Source organism: Oncorhynchus keta, chromosome 28 (genome assembly GCF_023373465.1).
Source record: "Oncorhynchus keta strain PuntledgeMale-10-30-2019 chromosome 28, Oket_V2, whole genome shotgun sequence".
NCBI classification, from domain to species: domain Eukaryota; kingdom Metazoa; phylum Chordata; class Actinopteri; order Salmoniformes; family Salmonidae; genus Oncorhynchus; species Oncorhynchus keta.
This window is the reverse complement of record NC_068448.1, coordinates 38,752,414-38,769,327: the sequence shown is the minus strand read 5'-3', so window position 1 is coordinate 38,769,327 and position 16,914 is coordinate 38,752,414. Positions and strand designations below refer to the sequence as shown.

Below are 16,914 nucleotides of genomic sequence, written 5' to 3'. Positions count from 1 at the left end.
ACTTTTACTTTTACCCTACTATATTCCTAAAGGAAATAATATACTTTTTACTCCATACATTTTCCCTGAAACCCAAAAGTACTCATTACATTCAAATGCTTAGCAGGACAGGTAAAATGGTCCAATTGTCACGCTTATCGAGAGAACATCCATGGTCATCCCTATTGCCTCTGATTTGGCGGACTCACTAAACACATATGCTTTGTTTGTAAATAACGTTTGGTTGTTTTAGTGTGCCCCTGGATTTTCGTAAATAAATAAAAAACAAGGCAATTGTGCCATCTACTTTGCTTAATATAAGCAATTTGAAATTATTCATACTCTTACTTTTGATACTTAAGTATATTTTTGCAATTACATTTACTTTTGATACTCAAGTATATTTAAAACCAAATACTTTTATACTTTTACTCAAGTAGTATTTTACTGGATGACTTTCCCTTTTATACTTGAGTCATTTTCTATTAAGGTGTCTTTACTTTAACTCAAGTATGACAATTGGGAACTTTTTCCACCTCTCCACAACTGTGGGAAGCATTGGAGTCAACATGGGTACTAAGGTAAAATGACTTAAATGTAAATGTATAGGCAAGCATCCTTGTGGAATGCTTTCGATACCTTGTAGAGTCCATGCCCAGATGAATTGAGGCTGCTCTGAGGGCCGTCTCGACCTCTGAATGACCCTGCTGGTCATCTATGAACGTTTGAACATATTGAAGAAGAATCTGGCCTTAATGGTCATGTTCTATCTCCACCCGTCACAACCAGAAGAGGACTGGCCACCACCCAGAGCCTGGTTCCTCTCCAGGTTTCTTCCTATGTTCCTGCCTTTCTGGGGAGTTTATCCTAGCCACCGTGCTTCTACATCTGCATTGCTTGCTGTATGGGGTTTTAGGAAGGGTTTCTGTAAAGCACTCTGTGACGTCTGCTGATGTAAAAAGCACTTCATAAATATATTTTATTTGATGTTATTTGATAGAACATAAGGCAGAGGGAACATAGACATGGTCCCTCATAACAAAACAGACAGAAACACTAAACCAGCTCGGATTTACATTGCTTTGACTGAAAGGTTAGCTACAATATGACATTTGCATTGCTTCTAAGTGTGCAGTGGCTCTCTTCTTCTCTCCTGCACCTTAGTGGCCCAGTCTGCACCTTGAGTCCAACATACCACCGATACTGCAATGTAACTACAGTCGAACACCATTTAATTGCACTGTCACTTGACTGTGATTGATATTGACACACCGGTCTCCTCTTTCATGGGCTATTACAATCATGCAGTTCATTTCAATGGAAAGCTAACTCTACTGTATGAAAAACAAATCTTAAAATGCAAATGTGCACACCCTCACTCCATCACCATCACCGGGAAAGATGCAAAACCCTCGACATCCAGACCCCCCTCCCTCCTTCTCTCCCTCCATTCCACCTTCTTTCCACTCCACCCATCCACCCTAACATAAGAAGAGGTAGATTGCCCGTAGTTCCAGTTCAGAGCTGAGGGTTGTTGAGGTTGCGGAATGGGTGTGTGTGTCGTCCTGGGCTGGTTGGTACTGGTCCTGACTGGCCACCAGCTGACTGAGGGAACCAGTCTGCAGCTTTCAGGGGACTACTCCATCTCGTGTCTCTTTCCGCTCCACAATTTAGCCACCTCCGGTTCCAACCTACCAGACATGGAAGCCTGCAAAAAGTAAGTCCAATAAAGATCTCACAAGAGGACGTTGTTTATCTATTTCCCTGGCATTTTAGTTCATTTTAGACCATCAGTGAGTTATTGTTGTTTGACTCAATCACTTTCTTTCGATAATGGATTTATGTTGTAATGTCTTTTTATTCTGCTTGCAATCAATTCACTCCTATTCAGAGGCAAATCTAATAAACATGGCTATCATTTGATACAAGCCATGAGATTCGCTGTGGAGGAGATCAACAACGGCACCAAAAACCAACATCTTCTCCCAGGGGTGACGCTGGGTTACCAGGCGTATGACATCTGCAATACACCAGCCAGTGTCCTGGCCACTCTGGACCTCCTGGCCCAACAGTTACAGAGAACTTCAGGGAACAAGACGGGTGGTGACCAGAGAGCAGTGGCAGTGATTGGGCCTGATAGTAGCAGTTATACCTTTCCCCCGGCTGCAATGCTGGGCTCCTATCTGGTGCCACAGGTACATTGTATTTCCCAAGTTCAGTTATTGGTAACTGGTGAAACTAACGCTAATCTGTTTGCCCTCTAGACTGAGAATGGAACACATTTGTGACCATTTGTTTTTGTCTTCTATTGTTCTTCTATTTATATTTTTAAATGTCTTGCCTCCTATGATTTCACATTTTTTTTCCATTTATGTGCCCTTTATTTCTTCTTCTTCCTCCTCCTCCTGGTCCCCCCCCCCTTCTGGTCCTCCTCCTCCTGGTCCCCCTTCTGGTCCTCCTCCTCCTGGTCACCCTTCTGGTCCTCCTCCTCCTGGTTCTCCTCCTCCTGGTCCTCCTCCTCCTGGTCCCCCTTCTGGTCCTCCTCCTCCTGGTCCCCCCTTCTGGTCCTCCTCCTCCTGGTCACCCTTCTGGTCCTCCTCCCCCTGGTTCTCCTCCTCCTGGTCCCCCATCTGGTCCTCCTCCTCCTGTTCCCCCCCTTCTGGTCCTCCTCCTCCTGGTCCCCCTTTCTGGTGCTCCTCCTCCTGGTCACCCTTCTGGTCCTCCTCCTCCTGGTTCTCCTCCTCCTGGTCCCCCTTCTGGTCCTCCTCCTCCTGGTCCCCCATCTGGTCCTCCTCCTCCTGGTCCCCCTTCTGGTCCTCCTCCTTCTGGTCCTCCTCCTTCTGGTCCTCCTCCTTCTGGTCCCCTCTCCTGGTCCTCCTATTTGTGATTTTTTTCTTCTAGATATCCTATGAAGCCACAAACGAATTGCTGAGCAACAAGCACCTCTACCCATCCTTCTTCCGCACCATCCCCAGTGACAGGAACCAGGTGGACGCCATGATCCAGCTGCTGGTCCGTTTTAACTGGACCTGGATCGTGCTACTGGGCAGTGATAACTCCTACGGCCTCCAGGGCATGCAGAGGCTCTCCCAACAGGCGGCCTACTACGACATCTGCATCGCCTACCAAGGAGTCATCCCCGACCTCACCTCAGCCACCAATCAGACCATGAGGAGCATTGTCAAGGGCATCTTGAAGACCAAGGTCAACACTATTGTTGTCTTCTCCAGCAAAAGCAAAGTTAGTGGGTTCTTCCCATTTGTCATAGAGCAGGGTGTAACTGGCAAGGTGTGGATAGGGACAGAGGACTGGTCAGTGGCCACTCTAGTGTCGGGGATACCAGGGATTCACACCATCGGAACTGTTCTAGGCATCTCCATCAAATACGCAGCCATAGCTGGGTTTGAGACGTTCGAAAGCCATGTTGTTTCAAAGTTACTTAGGGACACCTCCAATGGCATGATGGACCTGAGGGTTGACTGTTTGCAAAATACGGATCTCTATAGCATGGCAGTAAAAAACTTCTCTTTGGATGGCTATGACATGACATCCTCTTATAATGTTTACAAGGCTGTATATGCTGTGGCCCATGCCCTGCACCAAGCACTTGGTTGTGACTCAGGTGAATGCCAAAAGATTGAAGTACAACCTTGGCAGGTGAGTGTTTTCAAAATGATGGTACTGTAAGTCAAAAAGCCCACTCTGAAGAAAGTGAGCACACGTTCACGACACACTTGATATCGATGTGCTATTGGAAATCTACAATGAACAATGTTCACTATCCCAGGCCTGTTACAGTCATGTTTAAATTGGCGCATGCTTTTCTTCCTCTCTCTCCCTCAGCTTCTGCCACTGTTAAAGCAGGTGAGATTCTCTGTTGGGAACTCCTCTGTGTACTTTGATGAGAACGGAGACCCGCCCACAGGATATGACATCGTGACCTGGGTTTGGAGGGGAACAGAGTGGTCTCTCCGAGTGGTGGGCTCTTACACTCCAGACCCCACTGACCTCACAGTGGACCCTGCTCAAATTGAATGGGCTAGTGACATTGACAACCTGGGAAAAGTATAGCCACAATATTACAGTATTTACACAGTAGTATTACAATCCATTGTCAGATGCAATTGCAGAATGATTTTGGGTACTAGAATTGTAGAAACTAGTCATAGAGAGTGTAAACCATGGTTGCATGTGGACTTGGAAAACCTGTGTGTGTGTGTGTTGTATTTATTGTGGTTGTGTCCAGGAGGTGCCTCCGTCAATATGCTCTCCAGAATGCCCTACAGGTCACAGGAAGCTGCAGACAGGACAACACAAGTGCTGCTTCGACTGCCTGGCCTGTCCTGCTCACACCTTCCTCAACAGTACTGGTGAGATTACTGTCATACACCCACTGGGCACATCCATAGTTCATCCTCTATCTGTAGTGATTTGAATTGTGCTGTTTAAAAGTGTCCAGCGGGTGGCGGATGTTGCCCCTCTCATAAACTGTCGCTATAGCAGGGGTGTCAAACACACCGCCTGGGGTCCAGTCTGGCCCACGGGTGAGTGTGAGGATAAAAATAAAAAATGTAATTGTACATTTTTAGGGTGTGGGCGGGGGGGTCCAAAAAATTGGGGAGGTAAAAATAAAATAGGAGGGGGGGGGCTACAAACTCAATATACTTTAAAATGACTAAAACCAAATCTAATATGTGTAGAAACGATAATGGACCTATATTAACAGTTTTTTTCACTGTGCAGCTCACTAATAATCACAGTGCACAGTCAGAGATCATCAAAAGTTCCCCAAAACGATGGATAGAGGACTATTTATAGCTAATTTTGACGGCATGGAAATAGAACAAACTCCAGACCTCGTTGAAGACTGAATGCGGCCCCCCGGGGGGAAAAGATAGTTCGACACCCATGATCTATAGCAAGCAGCTGGCAGTAGCACAACTAGAACAACAGTGATAGTGCAACTGTCTCTGATGGTGATCAGTGATATCTGTTTTTAAATCAATACTGAGGATATAGGTTAACTCAATTCATGAATGTAAACACCTTCATCTTCTGAACTGGTTGAACTCAAATAAATCCTGTACATTTTGAACTGACCCCAGCCTTGATGTTATGATATATATGTCACTCTTTAGGATCTACCTGGTGTCAGGCGTGTGAGCTCCACCAGTGGTCCACAGAGGCGAGCAAGGTGTGTCTGGATCGGACGGTCCTGCTGCTGGCTTGGGACGCCCCCCTGTCTCTTGCTCTGCTGGTCCTCCTGGCTCTGACCCTGTTCATGACCCTTGGGTCAGGGGTCGTCTTCCTCCTCAACCTGGGCACCCCTGTGGCCAAGTCGGCTGGCGGGCGCACCTGCCTGGTGATGCTTCTGGCCCTAACCGCGGCGGCCGCCAGCGCCCTGTGCCACTTTGGCCTCCCGTCTCGGCCCGCCTGCCTCCTCAAGCAGCCCCTCTTCGTCTTCAGCTTCACCGTGTGTCTGGCGTGCGTCACCGTGCGCTCCTTCCAAGTGGTCTGCATCTTTAAGCTGTCTTCCAAGCTGCCCCGTGCCTATGATACCTGGGCTAAGAACCACGGGCCTGAAGTCACCGTCCTTGTCGTGTCCATGACAGTGTTGTCGATCTCTGCGCTCCGGGTTGCTCTAACCCCCCCGTACCCCTCCCAGGACGTGGACTTCTACTCCAACTGCATTGTCACAGAGTGTAGTAACACCCTCTCTTTCGGTGCCATGATAGAACTAGCCTACGTCTCTGCGCTCAGCATGCTCTGTTTCTCCTTCAGTTACATGGGCAAAGACCTGCCAGCCAACTATAATGAGGCCAAATGTATCACCTTTAGTCTCATGGTCTACATGATCTCCTGGATCAGCTTCTTCACCATCTATTTTGTCACAAGGGCAGAGTTTGCCATGGCCATGCATGTGCTGGCCATAGTGTCCAGTGTGCTCGGTATTCTCGGTGGTTATTTCATGCCCAAGGTCTACATCATGGTGCTGAGGCCCCAAATGAACACAACGGCCCATTTCCAAAACTGTATTCAGATGTATACCATGAACAAACAGTGAGAGATATGTGCTTATCATAGATTGCCTTTTGTATTTCCGGATACTTATTCCCAATCCATTGCATAGGTAGATGGCTTTAAAAATGCCGTAGTACATGTTGCTCTGCTCTTAGCTAAGGAGAAAGTAAATGTTGACCGTGCACATTTAAATGTATGTATAATGTTCTCTAACATGGTTGTAATGTAGTTATGAGGTTAGCTTTCTAATGCACTCCCTTTCGACTTAGCTAAGTGTGTGTTTTTACTGGGGAGAATTCAGAAAACCAAAGCTAAACCTCTTTGGCAGCATCTGGTGTTGTGCACTTTTTTTTCAGTGTCTGTGTGGCATATGTTTGGCCTCTCTTTACAAGAACAGAAAGTGGTAGCGTGGGCAGGCCATAGAGAGGTGCCTCGCCTTCTGTTGGTGTGAGTGCCTGCCTGTATGTGTGCCCTCTCACTGGGCATCTGTGGTGGCAGGTTTCAGGAGCTTAATGGGATAGATAGCCTGTAAGCCTCTGATTTAAACCCAGCTATCCCAAAGACCCATACACATGTCCCATAGTCCCATAAGTGTGTGACTCAGTAGTCTATTTGAAGAATATGCATATGATTATTTATGCTTAAATCAATTAATAACCTTTTCTTTGTATAGCGCTATTTGAAATGAATAAACCAACTAATAAAATGACCTAGTTTTCCTTCTTTGTATTTCATTAAAGGGAAATTCCACCATTTTTCAACTTCATAGTCATTATGAATTATTTTACTGACTTGCCCAGTTAATTTTAAGTTAATTTTACCCTTATTTATCTCCCGCACCATACCAGTGTCTACGGTCTACATGAAAACTGCACATTTCTACATGTGGTTCCATAGTGTAGTGGTTATCACATCTGCTTTCCATGCAGAAAGTCCTGGGTTCAAGCCCCAGTAGAACCACGCGTTATTTAACCGAGAGACTGAAAACCAGCTTCTATCTCAAGGCCATCAGACTGTTAAACAGCCACCACTAACGTTGAGTGGCTGCTGCCAACATACAGACTCATCTCTAGCTACTTTAATAATTAGAAATGGGATGTAATAAATGTGTCACTAGCCACTTTAAACAATGCCACTTTATATCATGTTTACATACCCTACATTACTCATATGTATATACTGTACTCTATACCATCTACTGCCCCTTGCTTATGCCATTCGGCCATCGCTCATCCATATATTTTTATGTACATATTCTTATTCATTCCTTTACACTTGTGTGTATAAGGTAGTTGTTGTGAAATTGTTAGATTACTTGTTAGATATTACTGCATGGTCGGAACTAGAAGCACAAGCACTTCGCTACACTCGCATTAACATCTGCTAACCATGTGTGACAAATCAAATTTGATTTGATTTGAAGATAAGAAGAAAGGTCCTAAAAAATGTCTTATTCGATGACATCAACAAGAATTAAAAGTTAAAAAAATTATTTTCAAAACATGCAATGAGTTTTTCTAGCCAGGTGGACACCATATTTACAAAACATGTAAATATATGTAGACACGATAGACACTGTTACCATATGCAGACACTGATATGGTGATGGAGATAATAAATTAGGTTTTAAAAGTGGTAGTATTGCACTTTAATGTGTAAAACTGTCTCATTTGATCATGCAAAACGTTCATACTTAAACCAAGATTCTTAGGGGGTAACAATTGCAAAAGTTAAATGTGGATTTTCTTAAATTTGTTAGTCAAATTTGACAAAACATTTCATGGAGAAGGGTCAAATGAACTAGTTAGAACAAAATGTATGGAATGCAAAAGATCCACTACAATTTGGTCAAAAATCACAATCCCGGACAAAAGGTTATTATTTATTTAAAATTGATTGTAGTTTTATTGTCATACAAATGTCATACATAGTTTTAAGAGCTTCTTTAAATGCAATATAAAACAATAACGGTACTATTACAAAGCATACCAACATTCTATTGCCTTTTATAAAAGATACATCCATAAGATAACAAAACAATGAATAACGATAGAGAAATATCCTCAAAGAATTGATGTAAAAAATACAGTAGCCTATTGTAGATGCTGTTACATCTATCATATAACACATAGACTCCATTGGAGTAAGGGAAAAAATGCACATTTCACAATAATAGATCATAACTCAATGACTACCCTCAAATATGCCCCGAATGTGCCACACACATCTGTCCATCAATGTGATGAGAAAATAAGAGCTCAGGAAACCCACAACGGTTGAGCAGGTTGGAAATGCATATTTCCTACACAGTGAGGGACATACAGTCCATTGTTTCCCTCAGGTTTTCGAGTGACTTCAGTCCACCGTCTTTCTCTACCAGGGCCTCCAGACTGGGCCTTTAGCTCCTGTGTCGTGGAGCGTGGTGTTGGTGTTAGTGGTGGGTCGGAGGGTGGAGGAGACTGGAGAGGTGGAATGGACCACTGGGCGCTGCTGGATGGATCTCTGGACCTGGGTGGAGAGCCGCTGCTGGAGCCCCTGAAGAGGTCCAGCCGAGGTGATGATGGAAGTGGTGTCTCTCTTGGGGCTTCCGGACAGGAACTGCAGAGACTCCCTCCAACACTGTGAATAACCCTCGCCGTAGTCCCTCTGAGATGGATCCGGCTGCAGCTGCTGCCTCAGGAAGCTCACGGTCATCTCCAGGATGTCGGCTTTCTCCAGCTTGGTGTTGGGGTCCTGTTTGTGGAACTCCTTCTCCAGGATGAGCTTGAGCTGCTCGATGCAGCCGTTGATGCGATCCCGACGCATCTTCTCCACGATGGGTTTCCTTATCTGACGCAGAGAAGAACATTTGATTAGTCTACAGCTCTAATATGACATCAATAACCTGAAAAAGCCACAATAAACATACACACTTTATACTGTATATACACATTGATTGAACATCATTTGCATACCTTAATGTCTTTTTCTGCGAACCTCAGGTGCTGGAAAGAGAAGTTGGTTGAACAGGGAGCCATGTCTGTAGGTGTGAGAGAGTGACAGGTCTGTCTGCTAGTTCTCTTGGGCCGCAGTGTGGTCTGGGCCCTCTAAGGGATCTCTCCCCCTTTATATAGCAGGAGATTACCATGACAAAGCCATGTGGCCCAGACCAGGCTGGGGTTCCCACACTACTGAGACCACAGGGCCGCCCATCGCAACAATAGGAGAAACATCAATAACTTGATGGATTATGGGGTAGTAGAGGCAACACAGAGATGTTTCCCAAGATAAACTATTAACTACTGATTAATGGATGAATAGGTTAAGCCATTATACATGCAATTAACATCACATCTCGGTTTTCATACCTATCAAATTAGAAAACTATGGCGTGAAAACAAGTTAAAAGCCAACACACTTCTGAAGGGAAGAGCCCTCTTAAAAGAGGGTCATTTATACCATAAAAAAAAGATCTGAGTAATTTCAGAACCCTTTCATTTCTAACACAATCTCGCCAGTATAATTACAAAATAACATTACTCTGGAGAGTTATCTTTCTCTCCAGACAATGTTATTGTTGTAATTAACCCAACATTAGTTGAATTGTCGCATAGTTTCAATAAAAAAACATACAATTTGGATACAATTCATATGCAGTCAGTACTGCAACAGTGTGGTTACAACACTTTTGAAAGTTAGTGGTATCGTAACCATTGGGCTTGTGTTGTTATAAAAATGATGCTAATGCTAAAGGATGCTCATGTCTGATGAAGAAAACATTCACATAGACACAGATGTCTGTCGCTGTGTTGGAATGTGGGAGTTACACACACTTACGTATATATCAAACCTTTTGTCACACACCCCACACACCCCACACACTTCGTCCAGACAAGTAGCCTCCACGTTGACAGACAGTTGACATATAACCATTGTGTTATCTATTGTCTATACCTCTGTTCTCATTGGCTGTCGAGTGTGGGAAAGCTCATGACAACTCATGCCCACATGTGGATTTATTGCCCCCCAGGAAAGATTAATTCTAGAATGCTTTGTCCCACAACAAGTGTTTTAGTGTATTTTTCCAATTCAAAGTATGACTAAAGAGGTATTTTATCTCGTAGACGGTAAATATCGTGGCATTAAATACAAAGAAGAGGAACTACAGTATAACATTGTAACTAATAAGATAAATGGTTACTTTCCCAAGAAAAATCCCAGACTGTGTTCAATGTCGGACTATGTGCTGCTGGACCAGAGTGGGGAGACTGGGGACAATGCCACAGTCACTGGCAGAGTGCAATGGCTGTGTTTCAGGCAGTGCAAAGGTCACACATGTCTGGCCTGGCCTGTGGGCGCTGTGAGGAGACTACTCTCCCTAGTTTCCCACCAGTCCCTAGCACTGGGGTAGATGAGCTACAAAAGCCAGGCCGCTCCCTCAATGTCCCATTGGGAATGTTAATTGATCCTTTGTTGCAGGACAAACAGAAACCCTATGTCACAGACCATCTGGGGAAAAAATCAAGTTAATGGGGCCTTGCACATCGACAAAGAGCTACAAGAGCGCCCTGTCTTCTTCTTCCACTTTGGCCTGGATGAATATTGAACATTTCAATGGTGTTAAAACTACTCATAAAGGGGAATTTGTCCAACTACATCTATACAATAATATTTTTTAACTGTTGGCTAGAAATTCCCTTTTGGCTAGCTGTGCATTGATCACATTGACAGTGTGGGGAAGGGAAGGTTTTGGCTAGCTTGTGCATTGACCACATTGATAGTGTGGGGAAGGGAAGGTTTTGGCTAGCTGTGCATTGACCACATTGACAGTGTGGGGACGGGAAGGTTTTTGCTCGCCTTTGTCTGGGGTCTTTTAGTGTGTGTGAACAGTGACCCACCAAAAGATAGACAACAGTCAGTCTGAATTCCTGCCATACACTCTGGACTGCCAGGCATGTGGTGGAGTAAGGCAGGTTCCCATCAGCCCTGTGCCTTTGGGAGTGTGCTAGCTCCTGTTTCCCACACTCTCTGTCCATTCGGCCTCAATAAGGGGACAATAGAAGTGTGTCTTGTTACACATCACATTAGCCACGGTGTTTGATCTCTGGTTGGAGGGAGGGAGGGCTCCGTAATCACCGCCAGACCATCTGCAGGACTAACCCTGAGAAACTTCTTTCAAACTTTTTGCCACAATAAAAAGGATACGCATTTCTTGGCCCAAGCAAGTCTCTTCTTCTTATTGGTGTCCTTTAGTAATGGTTTCTTTGCAGCAATTTGACCATAAAGACCGGATTCATGCAGTCTCAACTGACCAGTTGATGTTGAGACGTGTCTGTTACTTGAACTCTGCGAAGCATTTATTTGGGCTGCAATTTCTGAGGCTAATGAACTTATCCTCTGCAGCAGAGGTAACTCTGGGTCTTCCTTTCCTGTGGCGGTCCTCATGAGAGCTAGTTTCATCATAGCACTTGATGGTTATTCTGACTGCACTTGAAGAAACTTTCAAAGTTCTTGACATTTTCCGGAATGACTGACCTTCATGTCTTTAAATAATGATGGACAGTCGTTTCTCTTTGCTTATTTGAGCTGTTCTTGCCATAATATGGACTTGGTCTTTTACCAAATAGGGCTATCTTCTGTATACCACCCCTACCTTGTCACTGAAGGGGTTAAACCAAGGCCTCATACCTTGGTTTAATGATAAACTGTAAGGTCTCCTCTCACGAGGCCTCTGTGTGTGTGTTAAAACCTGTCTTGAGTGTTGTGCCCTATGAGAAGGCAGGAAACCGCCTACGCTCAAACTCCTCCTGTCTGGGCCCCACCATGGCTGTCTGAGGTTCTGAGAATACGACTGGTTTTCTGAGAACACAAGGCTGCCGCAAGCCTGATGAAAACAGTCACCTGTCAGAAGATACTTAGACTCGTTCAGTTCGTTATGACCCTATACTTGTGTCTTTGTGTTCCTTGACGTCATTTGCTTTCACAACTTGTAGACTTGCTTACATGCTGCTGTGCGGTTTGTTGCTAACCTTACTTTGCTACCTGCCAACTTTACGTGTTTTACTTTTTAATTTCCGTTTCATATGTTCATTTTTTCCCTAGCTCAACTTTTTTCATTTAACTTATTCACCCCGGGCGCTTTATCTGGACGTGGTTCGTCAGGACCTTCACCAGCCGAAGATAACATTAACATTAGTAACATTAACATTATGCCTTCTAATTGCAGTTGCTGTACTCATAATATACAGGAGAATGATCGCCTTATGGCGAGGATACCTGTGCTGCAAGCCGAGCTTCAGACGCAGTCGTTAGGCAAGGGCAATTTACTTGTAGGAAAGGATGAAACAGCGTCTGTGCCACCAATAAGTACAGATAGCTGTATAAATCCCCTCGCACAGTCCCCGAAGCCTGACAATTTTCTCATGGCTTCTGGAAGGAAATGCTGTAGGAATACTCAGCCAGTGTCGCTCATTCAGCCAACGGAAACTATCAACATGTTCTCCCTATTAAGCAACGAGTCGGAGTCAGAGGCCGAGCCTTCTCTGGTCTCTATTCCTCCCGTTACGGGGTCTGGGACGCTGAAGCCTCCCACCATAAGCTCTGACAAATGGAAAGCCCTAGTCATTGGCGACTCCATTACCTGCAGTATTAGACTTAAAACGAATCATCCAGCGATCATACACTGTTTACCAGGGGGCAGGGTTACTGACGTTAAGGCTAATCTGAAGATGGTGCTGGCTTAAGCTAAAACTGGTGAGTGTAGACTCTACACTGTAGAGAGTAAAGGGATATTGTTATCCAAGTCGGATTCAACGATGTTAGGATGAAACAGTCAGAGGTCACCAAGCGCAACATACTGTAGCTAGAGCGTGTAAATCAGCTAGCAATATGTGTCGGCATTGAGTAATTGTCTCTGGCCCCCTCCCAGTTAGGGGGAGTGATGAGCTCTACAGCAGAGTCTCACAACACAATTGCTGGTTGAAAACTGTTTTTGTAGATAATTGGCCCTCTTTCTGGGACTCACCCACAAACAGGACCAAGCCTGGCCTGCTGAGGCGTGATGGACTCCATTCTAGCTGGAGGGGTGCTCTCATCTTATCTACGAACATAGACAGGACTCTAACTCCACAATGAGAGCTGTTAGCCAGCCTGCCAGCTTAGTGGAGTCTGCCACTAGCACAGTCAGTGTTGTCAGCTCACCTATCCCTATTGAGACCGTGTCTGTGCCTCAATCTAGGTCGGGCAAAATTTAACATGGTGGTGTTCGCTTTAGCAATCTCACTGGAAGACCTCCTCCATGCTTGTCATTATTGAAAGAGATTGTGATATCTCACGTCTCAAAATAGGGCTACATAATGTTGATCCCTCACTTCAAAGGCAGTTATAGTCAATTAACTAATCACTGATCATAATCCTGATGTGATTGGCCTGACTGAAACATGGCTTAAGCCTGATGAATTTATTGTATTAAATGAGGCCTCACCTCCTGGTTACACTGGTGACCATATCCCCCGCGCATCCTGCGAAGGCAGAGGTGTTGCCAACATTTACGATAGCAAATTTCAATGTACAAAAAAAACCCAGACGTTTTCGTCTTTTGAGCTTCTCGTCATGAAATCTATGCAATCTACTCAAGCACTTTTTATATCTACTGTTTACAGGCCTCAGCGTTCCTCACTGAGTTCCCTGAACTCCTATCAGATCTTGTAGTCATGGCAGATAATATTCAAATTTTTGGTGACTTTAATATTCACATGGAAAAGTCCACGGACCCACTCCAAAAGTATTTTGGAGCCATCCTCGACTCAGTGGGTTTTGTCCCACATGTCTCCGGACCTACTCACTGCCACATTCATACTCTGGAACTAGTTTTGTCCCGTGGAATAAATATTGTGGATCTAAATGTTTTTCCTCATAATCCTGGACTATCGGACCACCATATCATTACGTTTGCAATCGCAAATAATCTGCTCAGACCCCAACCAAGGATCATCAAAATCAATGCTATAAATTCTCAGGCAACCCAAAGATTCCTAGATGCCCTTCCAAACTCCCTCCACCTGCCCAAGGACATCAGAGTACAAAAATCAGTTAACCACCTAACTGAGGAACTCAATTTAACTTTGCGTAATACCCTAGATGCAGTCGCACCCCTAAAAACAAAAAACATTTGTCATAAGAAACTAGCTCGCTGGTATAAAGAAAATACCCGTGCTCTGAAGCAAGCTTCCAGAAAATTAGAACGGAAATGACGCTACACCAAACTGGAAGTCTTCTGACTATCTTGGAAAGACAGTACCGTGCAGTATTGAAGAGCCCTCACTGCTGCTCGATCATCCCATTTTTCCAACTTAATTGAGGAAAATAGACCAATCCAAAATGTATTTTTGATACTGTTGCGAAGCTAACTAAAAAGCAACATTCCGCAAGAGATGATGGCTTTCACTTCAGTAGTGCTAAATTCATGAACTTCTTTGCTGAGAAGATCATGATCATTAGAAAGCAAATTAGGGACTCCTTTTTTAAATCTGCGTATTCCTCCAAAGCTCAGTTGTCCCGAATCTGCACAACTCTGACACTCAAGTTTTTTTGTACTTTATCTGTTGACACATTGATGAAAATAATCATTGCCTCTAAACCTTCAAGCTGCATAATGGACCCTATTCCAGCTAAACTACTGGAATAGCTGCTTCCTGTGCTTGGCTCTCCTATGTTGAACATAATAAACAGCTCTCTATCCACTGGATATGTACTAAACTCACTAAAAGTGGCAGTAATAAAGCCTCTCTTGAAAAAGCCAAACCTTGACCCAGAAAATATAAAAACTATCGGCCTATATCAAATCTCTCGTTCATCTCAAACATTTTTGAAAAAGCTGTTGCGCAGCAACTCACTGTCTTCCTGAAGACAAACAATGTATACAAAACTCTTCAGTCTGGTTTTAGACCCCATCATAGCACTGAGACTGCACTTGTGAAGTTGGTAAATTACCTTTTAATGGCTTCAGACTGAGGCTCTGCATCTGTCCTCGTGGTCCTAGACCTTAGTGCTGCTTTTGATACCATCGTTCACCACATTCTTTTGGAGAGATTGGAAACCCAAATTGGTCTACACAGACAAGTTCTGGCCTGGTTTAGATCTTATCTGTTGGAAATATATCAGTTTGTCTCTGTGGATGGTTTGTCCTCTGACAAATCAACTGTACATTTTTGTGTTCCTCAAGGTTCCGTTTTAGGACCACTATTGTTTTCACTATATATTTTACCTCTTGGATGTCATTCGGAAACACAATGTTAACTTTCACTGCTATGCGGACGACACACAGCTGTACATTTCGATGAAACATGGTGAAGTCCCAAAATTGCCTGCCCTGGAAGCCTGTGTTTCAGACATAAGGAAGTAGATGGAGGCAAATGTTCTACTTTTAAACTCAGACAAAATAGAGATGCTAGTTCTAGGTCCCAAGAAACAAAGCGATCTTCTGTTGAATCTGATAATTAATCTTGATGGTTGTAGAGTTGTCTCAAAAACAATTGTGAAGGACCTCAGCGTTACTCTGGACCCTGATTTCTCTTTTGACGAACATATCAAGACTGTTTCAAGGACAGCTTTTTTCCGTCTACGTAACATTGCAAAAATCAGAAACTTCGTCCAAAAATTCATCCATGCTTTTGTCACGTCTAGGTTAGACTACTGCAATGCTCTACTTTCCGGCTACCCGGATAAAGCACTAAATAAATTTCAGTTAGTGCTAAACACGGCTGCTAGAATCTTGACTATATTACTCCAGTGCTAGCCTCTCTACACTGGCTTCCCGTTAAGGCAAGGGCTGATTTCAAGGTTTTACTGCTAACCTACAAAGCATTACATGGGCTTGTTCCTACCTATCTTTCCGATTTGGTCCTGCCGTACATACCTACATGTACGCTACGGTCACAAGACGCAGACCTCCTTACTGTTCCTAGAATTTCTAAGCAAACAGCTTGAGGCAGGGCTTTCTCCTATAGAGCTCAATTTTTATGGAATGGTCTGCCTATCCATGTGAGAGACGCAGACTCGGTCTCAACCTTTAAGTCTTTATTGAAGACTCATCTCTTCAGTAGGTCCTATGATTGAGTGTAGTTTGGCCCAGGAGTGTGACGGTGAACGGAAAGGGACTGGAGCAACGAACCGCCCTTGCTGTCTCTGCCTGGCAGGTTCCAACCTCTCCACTGGGATTCTCTTCCTCAAACCCTATTACAGGGGCTCACTGGCTTACTGGTGCTCTTCCATGCCGTCCCTAGGATGGGTGCGTCACTTGAGTGGGTTGAGTCACTGACTTGATCTTCCTGTCCTGGTTGGTGCCTCCCCTTGGGTTTGTACCGTGGGGGAGATCTTCGTGGGCTATACTTGTCTCAGGATGGTAAGTTGGTGGTTGAAGATATCCCTTTAGTGGCCCTGCCCTGTTGGCCCTGTCCAGGGGTATCGTCGGACGGGGCCACGGTGTCTCCCGACCCCTCCTGTCTCAGCCTCCAGTATTTATGTGTCGGGGGGCTAGGGTCAGTCTGTTATATATGGAGTATTTCTCCTGTCTTATCCGGTGTCCTGTGTGAATTTAAGTATGATCTCTCTAATTCTCTCTCTCTTTTTCTCTTTCTTGCTCTCTTTCTTTCTCTGTCTCTCTCGGAGGACCTGTGCCCTAAGACCATGCCTCAGGACCTGGCCTGATGACTCCTTCCCGTCCCCAGTCCACCTGGTCGTGCTGCTGCTCCAGTTTCAACTGTTCTGCCTGCGGCTATGGAACCCTGACCTTTTCACCGGTCGTGCTACCTGTCCCAGACCAGCTGTTTTCAACTTTCTAGAGACAGCAGGAGAGGTAGAGATACTCTGAATGATCGGCTATGAAAAGCCAACTGACATTTACTACTGAGGTGCTGACCTGTTGCACCCTCTACA

The 16,914-nt window shown here is 44.5% G+C and overlaps 2 protein-coding genes and 1 non-coding gene across 3 annotated transcripts; 2 read left to right on the top strand and 1 right to left on the bottom strand.

Annotated features, from left to right (window-relative positions):
- Positions 1–1,041: 1,041 nt before the first annotated feature.
- Positions 1,042–6,709, top strand: LOC118361290 (taste receptor type 1 member 1-like). Its single transcript, XM_035741112.2, has 6 exons — positions 1,042–1,696; positions 1,871–2,174; positions 2,881–3,636; positions 3,823–4,044; positions 4,226–4,349; positions 5,118–6,709. The coding sequence occupies exons 1-6, from the start codon at positions 1,527–1,529 to the stop codon at positions 6,041–6,043; spliced, it is 2,502 nt and encodes an 833-aa protein (XP_035597005.1). The 5' UTR covers positions 1,042–1,526; the 3' UTR covers positions 6,044–6,709.
- Positions 6,710–6,887: 178 nt separating this feature from the next.
- On the top strand, positions 6,888–6,960 carry trnag-ucc (transfer RNA glycine (anticodon UCC)). Its single transcript has one exon. It is a non-coding gene; the product is annotated as a tRNA-Gly (tRNA).
- Positions 6,961–7,866: 906 nt separating this feature from the next.
- Positions 7,867–9,073, bottom strand: LOC118360433 (transcription factor HES-5-like). Its single transcript, XM_035739687.2, has 2 exons — positions 8,955–9,073; positions 7,867–8,829 (listed from the first exon to the last, which is right to left on the bottom strand). The coding sequence occupies exons 1-2, from the start codon at positions 9,015–9,017 to the stop codon at positions 8,374–8,376; spliced, it is 519 nt and encodes a 172-aa protein (XP_035595580.1). The 5' UTR covers positions 9,018–9,073; the 3' UTR covers positions 7,867–8,373.
- Between the last annotated feature and the right edge of the window lie 7,841 nt (positions 9,074–16,914).

What these genes read in the sequence shown, in the direction of transcription:
- LOC118360433 (XM_035739687.2), bottom strand. Translation starts at nt 9,017, where the DNA reads ATGGCTCCCTGTTCAACCAACTTCTCTTTCCAGCACCTGAGGTTCGCA. An exon ending in TCGCAGAAAAAGACATTAAG is followed by an intron (nt 8,830 to 8,954) that starts GTATGCAAATGA and finishes TCTCTGCGTCAG; the next exon opens with ATAAGGAAACCCATCGTGGA.
- LOC118361290 (XM_035741112.2), top strand. Translation starts at nt 1,527, where the DNA reads ATGGGTGTGTGTGTCGTCCTGGGCTGGTTGGTACTGGTCCTGACTGGC. An exon ending in ACATTGACAACCTGGGAAAA is followed by an intron (nt 4,045 to 4,225) that starts GTATAGCCACAA and finishes GGTTGTGTCCAG; the next exon opens with GAGGTGCCTCCGTCAATATG. An exon ending in CACCTTCCTCAACAGTACTG is followed by an intron (nt 4,350 to 5,117) that starts GTGAGATTACTG and finishes GTCACTCTTTAG; the next exon opens with GATCTACCTGGTGTCAGGCG.